This window comes from Ovis aries, chromosome 6, assembly GCF_016772045.2.
Source record: "Ovis aries strain OAR_USU_Benz2616 breed Rambouillet chromosome 6, ARS-UI_Ramb_v3.0, whole genome shotgun sequence".
Taxonomy (NCBI): Eukaryota; Metazoa; Chordata; class Mammalia; order Artiodactyla; family Bovidae; genus Ovis; species Ovis aries.
The window spans coordinates 67457069-67481955 of NC_056059.1; the positions used below are offsets into that span (position 1 = coordinate 67457069).

At 36.6% G+C, this 24887-nt stretch overlaps 1 protein-coding gene across 8 annotated transcripts in view; it reads right to left on the minus strand.

The window, feature by feature from the left end:
• TXK (TXK tyrosine kinase) overlaps positions 1-24887 on the minus strand; it is a 63443-nt gene that overhangs the window by 13390 nt on the left and 25166 nt on the right. For all 8 annotated transcript variants that reach the window (XM_060417083.1, XM_060417084.1, XM_042251387.1 and 5 more), the window contains 6 exons: positions 23702-23767; positions 16682-16736; positions 8250-8329; positions 7483-7610; positions 4360-4434; positions 1122-1293 (listed from right to left, as the gene is read on the minus strand). In XM_060417083.1, coding sequence (XP_060273066.1) covers positions 1122-1293; positions 4360-4434; positions 7483-7610; positions 8250-8329; positions 16682-16736; positions 23702-23767 — 576 coding nt within the window. The remainder of the gene's footprint in view (positions 1-1121; positions 1294-4359; positions 4435-7482; positions 7611-8249; positions 8330-16681; positions 16737-23701; positions 23768-24887) is intronic.

The window sequence follows — 24887 nt, forward strand, 5'->3', positions numbered from 1 at the left end:
AAAACTAATTTTCCAAGAGAAAGCTGCCAAATTGATAGTCACATGTAAGCATTTGAGAATTAGAACATTACACTGTATTTGCTCAGTAAGATCACTAGCCAAAGTTTATCAGAAAAAATTATCAGAAATAAGGCAAGAACAAATAAATAAACCCTCACTTGTATGGTTCAGTCTAACAAATAGGACAAATATTTTTCAAGGTCACAGAAAGATGCAAACAGAAAAAGAATGCTGTTGTTTGCTGTAACTTTAGGACCCATTAATACACATTTCTTTCTCATCTTAGAAAAATGCATATGATTCATTGTAGAACAAACATGTCATATTTATGTAAATTTGTTACTTAAATATTTTCAAACTCTGTAGTCTTCTTCTCTTCCTATTGTGCTTTTTTCCCATGTGATCAGATCAAGTTTCAGAGTTTTTAATGTCATCTGTGGTGACCAGGCTGAACTCTAGACTCATGCATTTGACCCTTGGTCATACTTGGCTACCCAATAGGTTTCTCAAATTCAACAAGTCCAAAGCAGAATTACTCATTTTTCCTCTAAAACTATTCCTCAGCAGGTCTCTTCCATTTCAGTAAATGGTGCATTCTCTGCCTAATAGTGCACCCAAGACCTTGGTTTTCACTTTTTGGTCCCCCAGTCTCCTTAAGTGATTTGCAACATCTAATTTATCAGCAAGTCCTGATAATTTTATCTCAAAAATGTATCCTGAAACTATTCCCTTCTTTCCATCTCTGCTATCACCCCTTTCACCATCATCTTCCACCTGCTTTATCGAAAGGGCTCCTAAAAATGTATAATAAGATTTGAAAAAAAAGTGAAATATTTTTTTCCCAAAAATTGCTCAAATTATGTTTAAACATCTCAGAAGAAGGATTTAAATTCTACTTCCTTGTTTCTGATAGAGATTCTAGGTGAGATTTTACAGGTGAGGAAATTGAAGCTTAGAAAAATGAAACAACTCAAGCCACACAGAAGTCAAATAATTAGCCCAGGTCCCACAACTAGCTTGGGCAGAGTTGTGACACAAATCCACTTGTGACTCCAAGATCCATGTTCTTTCCATGACACCTGGATGTTGTGCCTATTTGTCTGGGTTTTGTGTATACTTACATCATCACTTTAGCCTCTTCAATGAAATCCTCTTCAGACATGAAGCCTTCGTTGATGGCCTTGATAGCTACCTGGACATGTGCTCGCCATTGGCCTAAATAGACCACTCCAAACTGACCACTTCCAATCTGCTTCACAAAAGCCAACTCAGATGGATCTATCTCCCACTTTTCTGGAAAAGTAAAATATCCATGTTACAAGTAAGGAAAAGTTAAATTTTAGAGCTAGAAAAGATCTAGGAATTATCTCAACCTATTTTATTTTTCAGAGAGGTCGAAAACATTTACAAATGAGTAGAAAAGGCCTGTTACCATTTTTAATACTATCATTGTGGCTTAAAAGTGTAATTCCAGAATTCAAGTTTAAATGCAATAATTTCTTAAGGAATTTTGTATGTTGAGCCGTGCCATATAAACACATTTTCATAAAATAAGTAAAAATAAACAAAGACACAAACCTCACTTACTTAGAGAGAAATTATGGGTATCAAAACAGGCTTTTTCTTTCCTGAGAGACCCAGAAGGAAACACAGTTCCGTGTCTTTCTAAACTAAACCTGCCAAAACCAGATGTGGGACCTAAATATGTATGTCCCCAGACTCTTTTTGTTCTGATAAGTAAACTTGTGAGGCAGAGAAAACCTGGGCTCCCCTCACCCCAATCCCAGTTTCTTTTACAGTTCCTCTGCCACTCCCACCTCTAAAGGGCTTTTTTGCCCTTTCTCTTTTGCAAAAAGTCTAATCAATTCATCATAAATATTTTCAATATTAAGATTCTAACCTATATCTAAGTGTACGTTTGAAATGAGAATTGCATTAGTGAATATGTCTCATCATATAAAAGCAAATCAGTGGGGGAGGGGGGACTATTTTTATTTTTTTTTATTATTTTTTTTTCTTTTCAGTTTTTTATTTTTTTAATTTTAAAATCCTTAATTCTTACATGTGTTCCCAAACATGAACCCCCTCCCACCTCCCTCCCCATAACATCTCTGTGGGTCATCCCCATGCACCAGCCCCAAGCATGCTGTATCCTGCGTCAGACATAGACTGGCGATTCAATTCTTACATGATAGTATACATGTTAGAAAACCATTCTCCCAAATCATCCCACCCCCTCTCCCTCTGAGTCCAAAAGTCCGTTATACACAGCTGTGTCTTTTTTCCTGTCTTGCATACAGGGTCGTCATTGCCATCTTTCTAAATTCCATATATATGTGTTAGTATACTGTATTGGTGTTTTTCTTTCTGGCTTACTTCACTCTGTATAATCGGCAGGGACTATTTTTAAAATAATACTTTGGAAAACTGAGAATCAAATCTTAACTTTTTAGTATCCCTTTTTATATAGCAATGCCACCATCTGCTGGAACTTTAAGATAATGCATTTAAAAGAATCGAAGGGAATTCTCTGGCTCTCCAGTGGTTAGGATTTCATGCTTTCACTGTCCAGTGCCCAGGTTCAATTTCTGGAGAAGGAACTAAGATTTCACAAGCTGTGAAGCATGTTCTCCCCTACCCACCCCACCCCCCAAAAAAAGAATTATAAGGACTAATGGACCCTTGTATCGGGCTAAGTAACATAGGAGAATATATTCATGACCTTGGGATTGGCATAGATTTATTCAACAGAATATAATCATAGAAGAAAATATTGATAAATTATACTTCATAAAATCTTATTTATCAAATATAGCCCACTAAGAAAATGAAAAGTTAAGCCTCAGACTGGGGGAAGATATTTCTTAAAATACATAACCTACCTAAGAATTCCTTTTCAAAATAAGAATAAATCAACTAGGACAAGGCATATAATCCTATTTTTAAGTGTCAAATAAAAACTTGAATAGAGTTTTCTCTCACAAAAGAGAATACCCAAAATGGCAACTGAACCTATGAAAAGTTGATCAAGGAAATTGCATATTTAAACCAAAATGAGATATGCACACACAGTCTAGATTGGCTAAAATGTGAACCAAAACCAAGCCAGAACAAACAAAAACCGCAAGAATATGAAACACTGGCAAGGACAAAGATGCGGAACAGCTGAAACTCACACATGTCACTGATTGAACTATAATTTGGGATAAGCTCTTTGGAAAACTGACTAAATCTGAGTGTGTGCATACTCTGTGACCCAGCAAATCTGTTTCTAAGTATACATCCAACATTGTCTGGCCATAAATGTGATTAAACTTTATCAAAAGACATACAAGAATGTTCATAATAATATTATTTAGAAAAGCCAAAAGTTGGTTACAACCCAAATGGCTATATAAAGAAAAATGGGCAAACCCATTGCAGTATAGTCACAAAACAGTAGTGCAGCGCCACACAGATGAGCCAACCACATCCGACACCACGAGTGAACTCACTCATGGGCCGGTGGGAGAAAGAAGCCAGGCATGGATGCACGGTGTTGAACTTCGTTTATATAAAGTAATCGAAATGAGACAAAATTAATCAGACTCTAGATTTATGAGCTATATACTGTTAAGGATATTTAAATATTGAAAAGTTTATTTTTTAATGAATGAGGACCATATTTAACTTAGATAAACTGCTAATGATAGAATTTTTAAACATGTAGTATTTATGGGGTAGAGAAATAATCTAAGCACACATAACACTCTGGAATCACCTTTCCATTCCAATTCAGAGACTGAGTCCTGGGTACCTGCTACACAATAATTGTGTGTGTGTGTATTTTTTAAGCATATTCTTAGTCCCCATAATGAGATAAATTTAAGGAAATAAAATATCACCAAATTAGAAAGAAAGATTCTTTGGCTCTTATTTATTCTCATAGATTCGTAACTACCACATTCACTAGAAAATACTTCAAATCAAACTTCACCCAAGTTCTATTTGAAAAGGTGAAAAGGACAGATTTCGCAGTTCGTTTTAGTAGGTCCCATTGGGAAGAAGTCATTTCCCAGTCACCCACATAACCAGAGAGCAACAACCCAATCATTCAAATAAAAAGAACTGGAATTTATCAAAGAGGTTCCAAACAATGCATAATGAAATTTAAAGCAAAAGTGAAACATTTCCCCCCAAAGTTTAAATGCCCTTATGAGATGCATTTAAATGCATTTAAATCTCAGAAAGGAGATTTAAACGTTGAGGAGAAAACATATATCAAGACAGACATCTCAAAAGAGCTGAGAATTCAAAGAACATAGAACTTGGGATAGACTCTTGATTTGATTTTTACTTGAGCAAGCATGCATACTTTACCATAACTAAAACCAGCTGTGGCTGGCAAACAACTGCCCATCAGACCAACTGGGTAACGGAGACGGGACATGAGTCCTGGGGAGAAAAAGAGACCAGCATTTCAGTTCTAGTTCCTGGTACAAGAGAAAAAGCCAAATATACCAGAAGATGGAACCATTCCCTAAACAGATCAGCCAGAGAAAGCATTCTACAGTTAGTCTGTTTGGTTATTTTTCCTATTTGAAAAAGACTTTTCATAATATAGCGTATGCTCATTGAACACAAGTTAAAGAATCCAAGAAAATACAAAAATGAAAAGGTCCCTTACAAAATCTTAGTATCCAGAGATACTTTGTTATCATTTTTGTGACCATCTTTGCAAAAATCTCTATATGTGAATTTGAACGTATATACACATATGTATGTTTCATGGAAATGTCAATGTTTTGCTATAAGCTTCTTACACTCAACATATAATCAATATACATCAATGACTATGAATCGACCTTAAAATTATTTCCAAGATTTCACTATAGAAAAATATGCTGAATGCTGGAGGGAGTGAGATGAGGGTAAGAGCATGGCAAGCAAAAGGATGAGATTGAGATAGCTCATTTTTGGTGACTTTGATGTCCTTTTAACTTTTTAAAACAGAATATAGTTGATGTACAATATTATATAAGTTATAGCTGTACAATAAGGTGTTTCATAATTTTTCAAGGTTATACTCCATCTATAGTTATAAAATATTGGCTGTAACTCTCTATGTTGTATAATATATCCTTGTAGCTTATTTTATACATAGTTTATACCGCTTAGATTTCAATTTTCTTAGTGAAGTAGAAAGGCAATTTGCTGATGGGCAGTGGATAATACTGGAAAGAGGGTTTTGAGGAGAATGGTAGAAATTTGAACAGAAGAAAGGATGCTTACTAGTGACTCTGAAGACCTAGTTGGGGTTAGAGTCCTCATCGAGTTGGGACTCCATAACACATGATCCAAATAAAAAACACAAGAGGAACTGCTTTAACACCTAACACTTCCCTCTGAATTCAAAGTTTTTGCTTGCCAAACATTTTTGTTTTGTGAATGACTACCAATAGTTTAGTGACAGTGTATCTCTCTGATAGAAACAAAAAAAGCCTGTCGCTCTCGGCACTGTCCTTACTTCTGGTAAGGAAATGGATTGTTCTGAGCGTAACTGACCAGAAGTCAAAAAGTAGATGGGCTAGTCATGGGTTTCAAGCCTCTTCTAAAATGGTCTCTCCAATAATCTAATTTGCTTCTTTCTGGAAAAGACAGCAGTCATTAAACACAGACTGTGAAGCCAGAGGGTTGAATGGCTCCAGTGGCTTCATAGATTTCTGTGGTTTCAAATCTTGGCTCAAATACCTATTAATGGTGTGACCTTGAGCACAACGAATGCCTGAGTTTCCTCATCTGGGAGATGGAGATGTCAACAGTATCAACCTCATCGGATTTCTCTGAGGATTAAATAAATAAATAGACATAAATAGGGTCTGGCCCAAAGTAAGTCTTCAATAAATACTAGTTGCTTCTGGATCCCATGCCTTTCCTCTTATCATTTTTCTTCCTCTTTGTCTTATCTCTTTTCTGCTTTGTTTTCTCTCTAACAGCAGCCATAGTTATAAGTTTTCAACTCCTGTCTTTCATCTTCTTATTGTTTGATCTAGCTTTAATTTTAAAAGTTATCTGTATGGTATTTCATACACTGTGAGAATAATTTATGTATATGTATATTGTAATTTTAAAAAAAAACCTAGGGCAAGCTATAAAGCAGAAAATAAAAGTTTTCCTTACCCTCAGTCTCCTTCCTCAGAGGTAAACATTAACAGTTTATAGTCTGTTATCATGTTATTAGTTAAAAAATTATTATCTAAATTTAACAGAATTTTCCTAGGCACACATGCCTGTATGAATGTGTATTACTCTACAAAAGTGAGGCTATAAATATACTGTTTTGCACTTTTTTTCCTTTATAAACAATTTATCACCAACAACTTTTTAGGTTAGCACATCCTGATCTGCCTCAGTACTTTTTTTAACCTCACCACCACAGACACTCAGTTTCTTAAATTTCTTCTTTGAAGGAAGAGGAAAGAGAAGAGTGAAGAAGAAAACTCAGACCTGATCTGATTCTAAGGGTTTCTATCTCTGGCCACAAATACGTCCTCACTGGCCTCACTCAAACACGTTGCCACTTCCTCTCTAACTAAAGGCCCAGTGACCACCAGGAGTATCCAGGTGGACTCAGCTCATAAGTGTATAAAATTTCCCTGGATTTATTCCTAATATAAAAAACCAGTGTAATGGAAAAGTGACTGCTTTCCAAAAGGGATTCTTTTTTTGTCAACACAACTTTTCATGAGAAAAATCTTAAAAAGTACTGCGCATCAAGAAATCAAAACAATATGAAAGTTGCACTGGGTTCCAAATTCTCTAATGTTGAGGTAAAGAGATTCCCCTTGGACTCAGAGTAGTCCAGGATAGACTGAATGAGGGCTGAAGGTCAGAGCTGTGATTGTAACTGTGATGGAACTTTCTGGAATCTTACATCTTTCCACAGATGATAGGTTTGCAAAAGTAGCCATCATTGCAAATAACAGCAAGAGGAGGGGGTTAAATATGCCTCTGGTATGGTATACTTAAGTCAGATTATAACTGTGAAAGACTGTGCCTGCTCTCCAAACAGGAAATACAGAGAATGAGACATTTAAGGGTAATTTTCTACTGTAACTGTCTAGAGAGCAAATTTATAGGGGCAAAGGAAAAAAAAGCATGATTCTTTAAGACATTTGAAATTTTATTACATTTAGCACCATGTAAATTTCAAGAACAAACGTATAGTGACTAAATGGCCTTTTGAATCTTTGTCACGTATCTTTTTTCTAAACTGACAGAAATGTGAAAAATCAACCTACCTCTTGCCCCTCTAACTAGAAAAACAAAAAAACATCTCCTCCTTCTCTCCTGAGGAGGAGAACTACTCATAAGACAGGTTGTATTTCAAGCTCTTTAACATTTCTACAGGGATATTTGCTCCTGTTAAATGTCTGACCAAAGGCACATAACCTGCCTGGGGCCTGGCTCCCCAACTCTCCCAGCCTGAATCTTTCAACTTACCGGCTGCATTGTGCTGGTGATACCATATCAACTCAGGGATTGATTGAAACAGGTGTCTTTCAGCCACATACCACTGTCCTGAGTCATTCCTTTTAATTTGATAATGCTTGATGGTAGCCTCCATATCTCTATAACCAATAAAATGTGAGTTCATAAACAAGCAGAAGATCACTTTGAAACCAAGTCAATCATTAAGCAACAGGACTCGACTTCAAAACCTTGTATCCTCACTACACACTGAAAAGTAGATAGGATTACAATAAACAGGTGCCTCACCATTGCTGGGAAAATTCCACAGCTATGGTATTAGGGTCTTAGATCAAATATAACTTCAGCCAAAGATGTCTAGGTGACAAGTCTAGTGTCCAAAAATGTACAGCTCGTAATGGATACTTCTAAGTATCTACTGAATCAGGTATCAGTCCAGTGAATAAGCAAATGCACTGTGAGACATGTGAGACAAAGAAAGGAGGAAAACCACCAGAGGGTGTCTTGATGAGCAGGTTTGTTATGGGCAAGTGGGGCTTAATCCCTTCAGGAAGCCATGAGAGAAATGTGAAACATACCTACAATGCTCTTAGTCACTGCCAGCCCACCCCGGGGGGACCACGAGAACCCATAGGCAAAGAACATTCTCAGGAAGAAAGAAACAGGAAGCTTTCTGCATTCAAGAGAGCTCTCTGTAGGTAATATGTGATGGTGACTCGTTAACAATGACTATCCTAGTGACTGTTATTTCTAAAGTGACCAAAATCACAATTGCTTACCTTTTATCTCTTATAAACACAGAAATGGTGTAGGATCCCAAATGTCTTGAATCTCTGACAATAAATGCACCTTCTTTAGACTGCAAAACAATTCATTCATTGTACATGTTTATTCCTTATTTGGAAGAAAGACAAATATCTCCATAATGAAAACTAAAGCTATACTGACTACTATAGAAGGATGATATTGTTTTTATAAGTACACACAATCTTATCTCTTAAATTCTTACAGATTTAGATGTCATACCTAAAAAATAAAATAAAATTGGGTTAAGAATCTGCAATGTATGAGCATTTTAAAACTTCGCTCATGATTTTTCTAATACCGCATTTGACAACCTTGTACCCCACCATTTAGTTATTTTTGTATACTGATTAAGTAATAGATAAAAGAGCTGATGAATAAGAACTCTGAGACAGATGAACAGGATTTTTCTTTACAGGCAAAGAAACAATATGGCAAGTGGGGGTGAGGGAGGCAGGGAGAAATACATCTAGGAATCTGAGGAATGGGGAAAAAGACCAGTTTATGACGCAGATGGAAAGAGAATAGACTTGGAGAAGTCTTGAGAGAAGAGCAAGGAGAACCATTTTGTTTGCTCTAAGGATACAGGCTTTCCAGGCGGCAGTAGTGGTAAAGAATCCGCCTGCCGATGCAGGAGACACAAGAGATGCAGATTCAATCCCTGGGCTGGGAAGATCCTCTGGAGACGGGCATGGCAACCCACTCCAATATTCTTGCCTGGAAAACCCTAAGGACAAAGGAGCCTGGTGGACTACAGTCCATGGGGTTGCAGAGTTGTACATGAGTGAAATGACTTAGCATGCATGCATGCAAGGATATAGGAGACACAGAGGGCAAGAGGTAAGAATATTATAGTAAGGTTGATGTTTACATTATCAGTTGGATCCCCAATGACATTCTTTGGGCTTCCCTGGTGGCTCAGATGGTAAAGAATCTGCCTGCAATGTGAGAGACCTGGGTTCAATCCCTGGGTCAGGAAGATTCCCTGGAGAAGGGAATGGCAACCCATTCCAGTATTCTTGTCTAGAAAATCCCATGGACATAGGAGTCTGGCAGGCTATGGTCCATGGGGTCGCAAAGAGTCAGTCAGGACTTAGCAACTAATACTTTTGACATTCTTTGAAACTGCTTTTAAATAAACTTGAAGGTTGGACTGCTTGGTCTGGTTTGTTTGATATTAACAAACAAAAAAATCTTTGCCTCTATTAAGTTTGCTTATGTTCATGCAGAGGAAAATATCTCAGATCTTGTCAAACTCATGAACATTTACACTTATGAAGTACTGGTGAGAACTGCACAACCCTAACAGCATGATGTGACCCCTCAAGAGGAACATAATACATTGTCTCCTCCTTCCAGATGCTTACCAAGAGACAAGCCTTTTCTGGTCAGAGTTTTTAACCAGTGGTACAGTAGAGAGCCCAGAAATAAACCCATGCTTCTATGGTCAAATAATCTGTGACCCAAAAAAGGGCAAGAATACACAATGGGGGAAAGACAGACTTTTCAATAAACTGCAGTGGGAAAACTGGACAGCCACTTGCAAAGGAATCAAACTGGGCTACTTTCTCCCACAGTGTACCAAAATAAACTCAAAGTGGATTAAAGATTTAAATGTAAGACCTGAAACCATCATAGTCCTAGAAAAGAACATAGGCAGTATGCTCTCTGACGTTGGTCTTAGCAACATTTTTTTTGGATTTGTCTTCTCAAAAGGAAGACAAGGAACAATGGAAACAAAGCAAAGGAAACAAGCAAAAATGAACAAGACTACATTACACTAAAAAGCTTCTACACAGTAAAGAAATGAGCAACAAAATGAAAAAGCAGCTTACTGAATGGGAATAGATATTTACAAAAGATATATCTGATCAGGGGTTAGTACCTGAAACATACAAAGAACTCATACAACTCAACATCAAAAAATAGACAATTTTGTTTAAAAAAGGGCAGAGGATCTGAACAGACATTTTTCCAAAGAAGACATCTAGTTGGCAAACAGACCCATGAAAAGATGCTCAACACCACTAATTATCAGGGAAATGCAAATCAAATCCACCTTGAGATATTACCTCACACCTGTTAGAAAGGCTGTCATCAAAGAGACAAGTGTTGCCAAGGATGTGGAGAAAAGAGAACCCTTGTGTACTCTTTGTGGGATTACAAATTGATGCAGCCACTATGGAAAATAGCATGAAGATTCCTCAAATAGAACAACCACATGGTCCAGCAATTCTACTTCTGCGTATTCACCCAAAGAAAACAAAAGCATTAATTTGAAAAGGCACATGTTCATAGCAGCATTATTTACAATAGTCAAGATATGGAAGCAACCTAAGTATCCACTGATAGATGAACGGATAAAGAAGATGTGGTGTACATATACCATGGAATATTACCTAGCCATAAAAAATAATGAAACCTTGCCATTTGTGACAATATGGACAGACCTAGAAGGTATAATGCTAAGTGAAATAAACCAGACCAAGAAGGACAAATACCACATGATCTCACCTATATGTGTAATCTAAAAAGCAAAGCAAACAAAACAAAAACAGACTCATAGATACAGAGAACAAATGGGTGGTTGCCCAACGGGAGGGGGTGGTAGGGAGCATGAACTAGGTGAAGGGGATTGAATTACAAACCTCCTGTTAGAAAATAAATAAGCCACAGGGATGTAATATACAACATAAGAAATATGGTCAATAATATTGTAGTAATTTTGTATGGGGACTGCTGCTGCTGCTGCTAAGTTGCTTCAGTCTTGTCCAACTCTGTGTGACCCCAGAGACGGCAGCCCACCAGGCTCCACTATCCCTGGGATTCTTCAGGCAAGAACACTGGAGTGGGTTGCCATTTCCTTCTCCAATGCATGAAAGTGAAAAGTGAAAGTGAAGTCACTCAGTCGTTTCCGACTCTTGGCGACCCCATGGACTGCAGCCTACCAGGCTCCTCCATCCATGGGATTTTCCAGGCAAGAGTACTGGAGTGGGTTGCTATTCCCTTCTCCGGTATGGGGACAGAATGTGACTAGATTTACAGTGATTATTTCATAATATATGCAAATATCAAATCAATATGCAGTACATACACCTGAAACTGATAAAATATGTTTACCATGTAACAATATGTTGACATGAAACATGTCAACCATGTTTCAATAAAAAAGGAAATTCAAATACAAATGAAAACATCTAGAATACTGACACACTACTTATTAGGACCTCTGCTATATAGTTTAGGCAATACTCAGAAATAAATTCACAGTCTTATTATATCAATAAATGAGAAGAATACAAAATAAACATATCCAACTCAAGAAGTTAGGTTAAGAATTATAAAATAAACTCAGGTAAAGTAGAAGAAAAGAATTAATAAAGGCAAAGGCAGAAAATAATAAATTATAAAAACAAAAATATAATATAGATAGACAGTAATTACATTCAAAGTCTGGTTGTCTACAGAAAAACAATAAAATAGGTATCCTACTAGTTAACCTAATTAATAAATAGCGGAGGAAATCTATTAAAAATGTCACAAGGATTCAGAAAAAAAAATCTTCTTGGCTCTATATATTTGAAAACTTGAATAAAATGGACAAGTAGCTAGCAAAACATAACATTTGTCAAAATTGATTCCAGAAAAGCTAGAAATCTTAATAGACCTAATAAATTGAAAAGCAGATAAGGTTTTAAAACAGCTTCAACATTAAAAAAGCACTACATTGAACTGTGATGTTACTAAATCTTAAAAAAAGAGATAGATCAATTAAATAATTCCAGAACATATGAAAAGAACAAATAGGCCCAATAAAAAAGTAGCCTCAATATCCATGCCATAACATAGCAAAGATTGTGCACAAAAGGGAAAATTACCAACCAGTCTTCACTCGTATCAATGCAAAAACCCTAACTAAATATTAACAAACTGAATCCAGTAGCACAACAGAAGAATAATACACCATAACCAAGAGGGATTACATAAGGAATTTAAAAGTAATGTAACATTAAGAATTTTATTAATATGAGTCAACATTTAATAGATCTGAGAAGAAAAATCTCACTTAAATTTCCATAGATGTTGAAGAAGCACTTAATTTCAATTTCTATTATCAAGGTTTTTTTATTCTTTATAAAATAGGAATATATGTATATTCTTTAACACAATAGCCCTTATTTACTTTGGTCCCAAGTCCAGTATCATGCTTTATGTGGAAATCATTCTAACTAAAATTAGGAAAAAAGAAATGCCCACTGTCAGCAGTGGTATTTAAAACTGTTCTAAGAAACTAGCCAGTGCCATTAAACGAGGCAGAAATTAGAACCCTGAATTAAAATTGTAAAAGAGGGTTGAAATAATCTGTTTGCTACTGCTAAGATTATGTACCTAAACCTAAGAGCATCAACTGAAAAACTACTACAGTAAAATAGTTGAGCCACACTCGCCTTCTGTGATGGCCCATACTCTGTCTGTGGAGTGTGTCTCTCTAACTAAATCCACTTCTTATCTATCAAAAAGAAACTTCGAATTCATCAAAGTCATCAGTTACAAAATTAATTCATAGAAATCAAGAGATTTCAAAAGTAAAAATAAAAAGATATGCCCACTTATAATAGAAACAAAAAGATAAATTATTTTAATATAAATTTAAAAATACACGTGCATGTGTTAAATGAAGAAAACCTTAAAATTCTCCTGAAAAATACAAAAGCATTTGCTTTTTCTAATTAGGTCTTTCATCCATCTAATATCAATTTTTGCTTTAGGTTTGGGTCTAATTTTGATTTTTTTCTATGTGAATAATTAATATATACATCCTGGAACAAACTGGTCCCCAAAACACACTGATTTGTAATGCATAAATAATTTTCCCTAAATTAATCTGTAAATTTAATGCAAACAACAGGAAGACTTCTTAAACAAGGCAAAGTAATTCTGAAGTTCATACAGACAAAACATATATTTTCAGAAAGTTTCTTAAAAAGGGAGACTAGCCAGAGAAACCTTCATTGTTTAAACAGTAAAATGTACTTTGCTGGACAGCAGAAACCAATACAACATTGTAAAGCAACTATACTCTAATAAAAATTTTAAAAATAAGTAAGTTTAAAAAATTGACAACTATATCAATATCTCCAATGTTAAGATAACTGGGTGCCACCTAGTGCTTGATTTCTGCAGCTACTAACCTTACATATTCAAAACTGCTACTATTAATAAAGCCCAGGTTTTAAAAACTGCATTTTGAAAATGACTTTTTTGTTGATGTGTTTATAGCGGCAGAAGAAGATCATGAAAAGAATGCATATGATATCAACATTAGCATGAAAATAGCCACATGCCCCTTAAATATGAAAAACAGACCAATCATTTTTCACTGCAAATGCAGATTTCTGCTTCCCTTAAATTTCACCAAAATCTCAAGGGAACATCTCTGTAACTGGAATGTACAAAAACTCACTATATGGTAAACAGGCTAGTCAAAACTAGGGCTTAATTATAATCCACGATGAGTATACAGCAAATGGTCTGTTCAAAACTTCCATTTACTTACTCAAAGTGGTCAAAGTGGAGAAGACAGTAATGTATATTTTTCTCTTTCTTAAAAGGATAGATGTGGTCTTTGCCAGACTATTTTATGAAAATTTTACTAACCTTCAAGAAACAAATAACATCTATCTAATATAAACAATTTCAGAGATTAGAAAAAGAGATTAAAAACCCCACATTCCAACTTATTTTATGATGCTAGGATAACATTTATACCAAAACCAGACAAAGAGAACAGAAAATTAGAAGCCGGGCTCACTTTGAACTTAACAGGAAAAATGCTAAATTGAGGAAAGCCAAACTAGCAATATATATTTTAAATGACTCATAACCAAATAAAATTTAAACCAGGCATAATTTTAAAAATAAAAATTGGAAAATATGTAAATTATACAAATATTTTAAGATATATAGGAAAGATATGTATGTATTTAAAACATCATACATACATTCTTCAGACAGATTAAAGACCTCAATGTGAAAGCACATCTTTAAAACATTTAATGAAAAATATAAAATTCCTTTATTATCTCAGAAGAGAGAGGAATCTCTTAGAGTAAATAACACAAAACAAAAAGCAGAAATCATAAAGGAAAATATTGAGATTTGCCATTAACATTTTAAAATTTTTGTATACGAAAATACTCTAAAGTTTACAAAAAGCCAGAAATCCAAAAAATATCATTGTAACACATAATGCCAAAAGATTGGTATTCAGAATATATATTTCTTAAGTACAACACATATTGATCAGTATTAAAAAAACCAAACACATTATAGAAAAATGAGCAAAGGATATTAACAGGCATGTAACAGCAGAGGCAGTACAACTGGTCAAAGACACATAGAAAGTTACTTCAACTGAACTGTTTACCAAAGAAATTACATTTTAAAATACAGAATTTTTCACTCAATGAATTGGGGGGGGGGGAATCGGAAACTACCCACTGTTAGTAGGAATATGAGTGATTGTTAATCACTCAGTCATATCTGACTGCAACCCCATGGACTGTAGCCTGCCAGGCTCCTCTGCCCATGGGATTTCCCAGGCAGAATCCTGGAACAAGTTGCCATGCCTTCCTCCAGAGGATCTTCCCAACCCAGGGATCCTGCATTACAGGCAGATCCCTTTCCATCTGAGCCATGAGAAAAGCCCTTGTAGGAAACCAGCTTTTTCACTCCCTGTAAGAGTATAAATTGATCTAAGTACCTGAATCCTGATTTGAATACACAGTATCTAGTAATGTTAAATCTGCACATATCCTCTGACCAGATGATTCCATTTTGGAGTGTAATTCAAAGAACCCCTTGCCCTTGTATACAAGATGACATGCACAAGGATGTTCTTTGCAGCACTGTTTGTAAGAGCGAAAAATTAGAAATGATTAGAATGTTTATCTATAATAAAATTGATATATTTTATGTACTCATAATGAAATAGTACATAATAGTTGAAGGTATGTGTTGATCCATGTGTATGCCTATGAATTAAATGGAAAATATAATGTTTGGTTAAAAAAATCAACATATATGTGCTCTCCTTGACATCAAATATTAAAACACATAAAATAGCACTATAGTTGTTTATACACATACATGTGATAAAAGTATAAACCCATGGACAAAATGGGAACATGCTCCTCTATTGTGGTTGCCTCAGAAGTGAGGACCAAAAAGATAAGGGAGAGGGTGGGCCTCAACAGCTTCTGTAATGTCTTATTTTATTGAAGAACATTATGATCAGTGTTACTATTTGTGATATCTGGATTGTGGGTATGGACGTTTTGCTACAAAATGCTCCATTCTACTCTTGGTAGGGAGGCCAGATTCTCACCCTGTTCTGGCTTCCTCTCAGATGCAGAACCTCATGTAGAACCCGCCCAGCCCAGTGATTCGGGCCATATTGCCTGTGACAAGCTTGCTTTCCGTGGATTGAATTGTCCACTTCCTTTCTCCAGTTCTGCCTGCTTATCACTACATCTTCCTTGTCCGTTCTGAACCAGCTAATATATAATGTCACCATGCCAGGCAGATATCACATTGGCCGTCATGCTCCCTTTTCTTGTAGCCAATGAGACCGGGCCAGACCTCCAACCTCCATCTCCACCAGCTCCTGAGAGGTCTGTGTTCCTCGTACTCAGCCTATCCCCCAAATACTAACTGGATCTTCCCTGTGTCATAGGTCATTACTGGCACTGAGTTTTGAGTTACAGAACTGATTTTTTTCTCACTCATATTACTAGATTTCCTCAGCATCTGACATCGGGTCATAATGACATGCATACTTCTCAGCTACTTTCTAGTTTTGACTATGCATTTACCCACAGCTGATACTTACCGTCAGTTGGAAATTTAAACTATACTCAGTTTTGTTTTGTTTTGACCTAAATGAGCAGTTTTGATCTAAGTTTGCTGCTCCACTCTTCCTTTTGTTCCCAAAGAATGAAAGTGCAGCTGCATGTATTTTTCTGTATCTATGCTTTTTACGAGTCTAAGCTAAGCTCAGGACCGAGAATCTATTGGACTGACATTGATGCAAATGTATACAGGCAATTCAATTAGAGACCCTTCTGGCAGAATGCACTTTGGAGTGAATGAAGCAGTTTTGGTATGTTAGAGATGAAATCATTTCAGGAGAAAGATATGTGAAATTGTGAAAATCAATGGAAAACATGATTTGATACAAATTAATCTAGTTTATAATTTAATAGAAAATGTAGTACCAGTGAAGTTGTAATAATATTTTAGAACTAAAAAAATCAGGAAGTAATAAAACATTTTTAGCTGAGTATTTATAATTCACCTCTCTCAGAAATTTTGAAACTATCCACAAAATTATTCATGGATAAATTACCTCTTGTCTCAAAAGATGTTCTGCCTGATTTCTAGTGATATTCCTATGGTACCACCTGTAAGAGCAATAAAAATAATTATTTAATGTTATATATCATTTGTTTCCAGAAAAAAAACCCTGTTCCATTTCCTTCATTTAAAAAAACACACTCCAGAACTAATTTTATAAAGGGACTGATTAACTCACATAAACAATAATGTACTATAATAATATATCAAGTGATTTATTTAACAGTTATATTAATTGCAAGCCAGTATCTCATTTTTCTACCATATTTCAACTTTCTGAAACACACTTGGTTTAACACACTTAATTTTGAATGGTTTAACTTCCTGAAAATTTCCATGAAATGTATGTGGTTAAAAAGTCATCATCTTTGATAAACACTTTCCTGAGCTTTGGTTAAACCCAACTAAAACATACACATATCTTTCCCCTCAGGAATATCTTATTTGCCTGCTCTTACATGTGTCGTCACCTTTCCAAACTTAAAACTCACACTGACTTATCTGATTCTCCTAAATATGTTGTTGTTGCTGTTTAGTTGCTAAGTCATGTCCAACTCTTTTGCGACCCATGGACTGTAGCTCGCCAGACTACTCTGTCCTTGGGATTTCCCAGGCAAGAATACTGGAGTGGGTTGCCGTTTCTCTCTCCCAGGGATCTTCCCCAGTCAGGGGTTGACTCATGTCTGCTGCATTGGCAGGCAAATTCTTTACCACCGAGCCACCTGGGAAGCTCCAAAGTATGCCACCTTGTAGTAAAGTCAGTAATTTAATAGAGTAAATGGAACAACCAGTATACTAATCACCCCACCCCACACCCTCCTGGGCCTCATATTCTCCTCATTCTTCCTTCACTCACTAAACTTCCATCACATTGGATTTCTTTCCCGGCTGAAATTCACCAAGCCCTTTTCTGCCTCCAGCCTTCCTGTTGTGTCTGCATGAAACACGTCATTAAATGACCTTAAAATATCAGACGTTCACACAGTAATCATAATTAATGAACACTGTAATTTAAACATATGGTTTTGGGACTTCCCTGGAAGTTCAGTGGTTAAAACTTCATCTTCCAATACAAGGGGTGTGTGGGTTTGATCCTTGATCTGGGAGCTAAGATCTCACATACCTCAGGGCCAAAAGACCAAAAACAAAACAGAAGCAATATTATAACAAACTCAGTAAAGATTTTTTTTAATGGTCCACATAAAAAAATCTTTAACAAAAAATTGTTTTTATTTTTTTTTTAATAAATAAACATATGGTGTGATGTGACAGCACCTAAGCAGTAGGCAAATGTTGTACGGGAAAGAGAGAGGAAGTGACGATAGAACAGAGGAGAAGAAAAGAAAAAGGAAACACTTTCATTCCAAAACAAGCCTTTAAAAAGAAGCTAATCTAATATTACCAGAAATACTATTTTTGTGGACAGCGGAAGAAAGGGTGTGGGTATACCCAGGCATTAAGTCAGGTGGGGGAGCCCAGTGGTGGCTGAATGAGACTCATACCTGCCTGGGACAATGGGACCTGTCTCCTCATGTGGACTTCCCCTAACCTTCTATAGTAGAAAGCTGCCACTAACTAGCGTGGCCAGGTGTTTAAAATATTAATGTTAACGCTCTTAAATTGAAAACGGTCTTTTAAAGGATGAACCACAGAGAACAAGGGATGATTACAGATGATTCTAGTCAAAGTCATATAACTGCCTATTGCTAATGGGAACAAGAGTAATTGTGAATTTAAACTGTGCCTATCATTCAATATTTGTTAATGAATATTATTATTGTGGGAGGGAATTTCAAGATGCGTCTAAGACCTCTTGCTGTAGAAAGAAGAAATTTTTCAAAATAAATGAGGTGGAGTTAAATTTACAGGGGACCAATTTAAAGAGGCCCCCATACTGGCTAAGTTATGAAATATGGGTGCTAAAAAGAGACTAATGATTATAGCTCACTGAAATAGACTGAAGTTGTGAAAAGAGAAGACAGCATTCTGCTTAGTCACTTCAGTCGTGTCCAACTCTTCGCGACCCCATGGACTGCAGCCTACCAGGCTCCCCCGTCCATGGGATTTTCCAGGCAAGCGTACTGGAGTGGGGTGCCATCGCCTTCTCCAGAAGACAGCATAATGACACTCAAAAAGGGAGGAATTAACATAAATTGATTTTTTTTCTAAATAATGTTCCTTTACCTGCTATCATGTTGGTATTCATTTTGTTGCTTTGTATTTACTTATTATAGTGATAAATAAAATATATTGTGTTTAAATATAAATTAAAAATCCATCCGTGTGGAAGTCATTCTCAGAATGACTTCAAAAAAGTAACAAAAGAACCAGATAGAAGTATATGATGAATTTAAGATCAGTTAAAATAAGGCAGAATTCCATCTGCATTACAATAATGATAAATAAAAGGCAGAAAAATGATAAATGTAATTTAGAGGAGGTTGAGGCATGGTATTTTAGAATTTCAACTATTTAAATCAGATGATAAAAGGTAGAAGAGTTTTTTGTTTTGTGTTTTTCAAATAGGTAAGGCTGCAACTTCTTTATTGAGACAACACTGACTATAAAATTAATATTGAATGATGTCATTAGAAGCCCCAAATCACAGGATTGGGTGGGGATTCTATTAATACATTTTTTACTACATCTGACTGTGGTTGAGTACAATCATCACATATGGAACATATGTGTAAGCCTCCCATGTGCCAGTCTTAGATTTTTAATCAGTAAAGAATAGTATTGTGACTTTGAGTTTTAGCCCTGGAAACCCTATTAGATCTGAGAAAGTTAATTTGCTTCACTGGTGACTTTCTGGAGAAGGAAATGGCAACCCACTCCAATACTCTTGCCTAGAGAATCCTATGGACAGAGGAGCCTGGTGGGCTGCTGTCCATGGGGTTGCACAGAGTCAGACACGACTGAAGTGACTTAGCATGCAGGCATGCATTAGAGAAGGAAATGGCAACCCACTCTAGTATTCTTGCCTGGAGAATCCCAGGGACAGAGGAGCCTGGTTGGCTGCCATCTACGGGGTCGCACAGAGTCGGACACGACTGAAGTGACTTAGCAGCAGCAGGTGACTTTCTGACCCTGAGAAGATTAAGCATTTAGTGTAGAGAAAATGAGATAAGTCAGACTATACATCCATGGCTCAGAATAATCAATGTCTGCTACTTAAAATATCAAAAATTTTAAGAGAATCTGGCATATCAGGTTTTTTGTCTTTGCTTTAAGATTTGTAACTAATCTTCAACTTGTTTACCAGCTGAGCCACAAGGGAAGCTTCTGATAGCTCAGTTGGTAAAGAATCCACCTGCAATGCAGGAGACACCAGTTCAATTCCTGGGTGGGGAAGATCTGCTGGAAAGGGGGTGGGCTACCCACTCCAGTATTCTTGGGCTTCCCTGAGACCTGGGTTTGATCCCTGGGTTGGGAAGATCTTCCGGAGTAAGGGAAGGCTACCCACTCCAGTATTCTGGCCTAGAGAATTCCATGGACTGTAAAGAGTTGGACACAACTTTCACTTCACACTTCAACTTGATATTTGAAGTTTGAGAATAATTAATTTTTAAAATAATATTCACATGGGTAAAAGAACTCAATTCACATTATGCTTAATTAAACATTTATGTTTAATTTATTACATTTCCAGGATCATGTAAGGACTTACAAGGGGCTATTACAATTGCAAATTTGACCTGTCAGGCATGTCCTTTATAAAGAAAACTGAATTTATTCAGTTTATTTATGCAAGTTAAATGTTTCAGGAAACTTAATTAACTGAGTTTGTAAATAGGATGGATTGTTTAAGGATATTTTTGTCAAGTATGAATTTAGGTAATTGTTCTTGTTTTTTAGATTTATAAATAGTATATCAAGATTTAAAAGTTCAATTTGAAGGGTTACTGAAAACAAAGTTTTTTCATTGCATTGTTGATAATTTGAATATTAATTTCAAACCAAAGTAGCCATAAATATTTCTCTGTATAAAGGATCCCCAGAGATGTCAGAAGCCCACAGGGACAGGATTCCTTCTTCCATCAGCCCCTTAACTCTCTCCTTTCTCCTTTAGGCCTCAAGTCACGTCCTCAGAAAGGTCTTCCCCACTCAACATGCTCATTTAAATTATATTCCCTCCCCTCGTTTCCTTCCTGTGCTCCATACTATTCCTTCATAACACCACAATTTAAAATGATGTGTCTATTTGTCAATTCAGGGTTACTTAATGTCTATTTCTTTGTGAAGCTGTAAGTTCCATGAAAACCAGGACTCCTTCTGTGTATTCTGTATTGTGCTTCCACTGCTTACAACAGCTAACATCTAATATTATCCTAAGTACATAACGATAAAGATCGAACAAATTAAGTGGAGGACTGAAGTGACTCTGAATGTAGTGTACCAGTTATACTAGGCAAGGTGGACAAAGCTGTAAATGTCTTTCTTGTTTCACAGTTCAAGGAAATAGTCGTAACTTCTAGAATGTATTGGAAAGCTACTATGTACCGAATGAGACAGGCATTATTGTCCCCAGGGTTCAGATCATTCAGAGGTTTAAAGACATTAGGTAACTTTGCTCAGAGCTGAACCATTAGTCAAGAGTGATGCCAGAATTTGAACCCAGATTTCTCTGATTTATAAGCCCATACTGCTGCACTTCAACATGGGACAGTAATTTCTGTACAGTCAGTAGAATGGTGCTTGGTGCATAGTAAGTGATTGATCAATTTTAGTGATTTATATTGATGATCTATATTTTAATAACCTTCTTAAAACCATAATAAAATTAAAAATTGGTCTTTTCATAATTAGAGTCATTTATAAAAGAGGCTTACAGAAACATAAATCCAGGCTAAGGAAATGAGATGATTATCTAACTTCAGAGTGGCTTAATTTGTGATCCAGTATCTGCAGTATAAACAAGTTGTTAAAGCCAGACCATAAGCCTGGTCTAAACAGGGGAAGCAACAAGCACATCAATTCATAACAGAAGGAAGAAAAGTAGCCACGCTGATTACTGAGCGTCCACTTGCTAATCACCAGGCACTGTGTTAGGTACCTTCACACAGGTCTCCTTTAATTTCCAGGAAAATCCAAACTGAAGTTAGAATATGGTGATAAAATCATCTTATTTTTCTGGTTTTTCTTAGCAGGAGATTTTCAAACAAAATTTTCCCTCATCTGGCCTTCAAAGAGTTCAAAGAGACCTGTTTGTGCTGAGCAGCTTCAGCTGGGGCTAGTGGTGAGTTCCTCTCCCCTGCCCACTCCCCACCCCCAACTCCATGCATGGGGCATGCCTGAGCAACTGTAGAGAGTTGTGAAGCTATTTGCTAAGGAAGGTGGAGTCAGCCACCTGGGGGCTTTGAGTGGAGAAGGAATTTCAGGGCAGAGCTAAATGACACAGACCAAGAGAGGGGTTATGACAAGCTAAGCAAAGGAGAGGAAGAGAGACAAGACACCGTGATGGAGCTGAGGACAGAGACTTGAGAAGGAGAATGGAAACAGCCAGCAGAAAGGTCTGGTAAGGTTATGGGTGTTTTCGGTGACGGATGTGCTGAGTCTGGAGTTTCCCAGGTGGCACTAGCGGTAAAGAACCTGCCTGCCAATGCAGGAGATGTAATAGACACAGGTTCTATCCCTGGGTTGGGAAGATCCCCTGGAGGAGGGCATGGCAACCCACTACAGTATTCTTGCCTAGAGAATCCCATGGACAGAGGAGCTTGGTGGGCTAAAGTTCATAGGGTCGCACAGAGTCAGACATGACTGAAGCGACTTGGCAGGCAGGCAGGCATGCTGAGTCTGGCCTACAAATGGGCTTCAATGAGCAGCAAGGCAGTCCAAGGCTGAGTTCTCTTTCAATTTGCCTGGTTCTCAGGGAAGTACCTGTTCTAATGCCTCAATTCACATCACCTAATACAACCTACTGGAACATATGCTAACTGCAAAACTAGTATCTAAGTCGGGGGAGGGCACTCAAGTGCTCAAACTGCAAACCTAAATTTATAAAAGACTAGGAAATCAACCCTGAATACTCTTTGGAAGGACTGATGCCGAAGCTGAAACTCCAATACTTTGGCCACCTGATGTGAACAGCTGACTCATTGGAAAAGACCGTGATGCTGGGAAAGATTGAAGGCAGGAGGAGAAGGCGGCAACAGAGGATGAAATGGTTGGATGGCATCACCAATTCAATGGACATGAACTTGGGCAAAGTCCAGGACATGGTGAGGGACAGGGAAGCCTGACAAGCTGCAATCCCAGGGCTCCCAAAGAGTCAGACATGACTTGGTAACTGTACAACAAGGACCACTCCTAGCCCTGTCTCTCTATCTGTACATTAATATCTCAACTTTATTTTCTGATCTGCAGATTGAGGGGTTAAATAGTGATTGCTAATGCTTCTATCTTCTAAATCCATTAATATAGTGTAACAAGAATGCATTTCTAAGCAAAACTCTAGTGAACATATCAAAAGTTCTTCTGAACTATAGCATTAGCCTATTTCTCATCTTCAGTGATTTCTAAACACTTCAAAACATGAGTCAAACTATAGTAACATGTCTGTATATTAAGTCTAACTTAATTAATGAACAATTGATGTCATTTTTCATTTAGTTTTGGTCTTAGCTCCCCAACCAAGGATGGAACCCATGCCTCCTGCAATAGAAGTGTAGAGTCTTAACCACTGGACCACCAGGAAGTCCTCATTTTTAAAATAATAACTTTTCCACTTAGGACTCGCAGTAAAACAAGTGCAAGATGAGTGTTTGGCTTCTTGTAGTCACTGTTAAAATTTCCTTTAACTGGCCAAACAAAACCAAAAAAAAGTAATTGTAAGAAAAAGAAGTTTCTGAATCAGCCATTATTAAGATTAAAAATCTCTTAAGCTAAAGCTTCCAAATGTGTTACTTTCTTTTCCCTTTTCAGACCCAAAACAGTATATATACTAATAAGTTACCCAAATGTACCTGATTTTTATAGATTAACCACGGGACATATTTTGGAGGACACTTACTCATATATTTCTAAATTAGTTGGTTTGTTTTCGGTCACATAGTTGCTTGGAATTAAGCCTTCATTCCTACAAACACAAAGCAAAAGTCAAAATTTTGGCACATCTGTGGCATTATTGTGGCAAAGATCCCTTTAAAAAACCTCAAGGATGCAGAGGAAAATCAAATTCATTTGACTAATTAAATTGTTGAGAGAAGAAAAAAGTTTTTTCATTTCAACATTCAACTAAAATCTTTGCACAACAAATACTAAGTTTCTGATGTTTAACATTAGTAGTTTAAGATGTTTTCTCACACAGATATCTTTGCAAATAGGAAAAGGGCCGCTTAACATAATCACTGGGATGTAATAGTGACTAGATTAAAAACATACCAATTGGAAAGATATTGACTTAATTCTTTTTAATTGCTGCAGAGCATCCCACAGAATAGATATTCTAGTTTAGCCATGCTCTATTACAACAAAGCTGTAAAGAAATACTTGAATATGCCTTCTTGTGTACAAGTAAGAGTATTTCTCTAAGACAGATACAAAGTGGGAAAATTGCTGGGTTGCTGATTAAGCGCATCTTTTCAGTAGATAACAGCAAATTGCTGTCAAAGGGCAACAATTTTCACACTTATCAGCAGGGGAGGAGTTTTTCTTTTCCTATAACTTCACCAACAAAATCTGAAATTTAAAATTATGAAAGATCTCCAAGACATATTATTGAGGAATACAAGCAAGTTGCAGAGCAATGCATAAAGTATAGTCAGATTTAAATAAATTAAATCCTCAGACAATACCATATTTTTAATACATCCAAGAAAGTGCATTGAAAGTGATCTGGACAGGAAGATCATTGAAATGAATCACTAAATGAATAATGGTGCTTGCTTTTGGGAAAGAGTCTGGGTTTGGAGGTGTGGCAAAGCAGAATTTAGGCACTATTTGTCTGATTAACTTTGAAGTTAAAAATTGGTGCTGTTTCTCTTTAAGTCTGAGTCATGACAACATACCACCTGCAAGGATAGTTACTGATACAGACCTGAACCTACTAACTTACACGGTCTCTGGGACATCATTCCTCTTTACCCACTGAAAAGTCACCAGCATATGTTGAGTCTTAATTAAGAACTGGTAAAAGAGTCAAATCATTAAGAAAACATAAAGAGATTTGTATGTACTTCTAATGCTTAGATACTTAT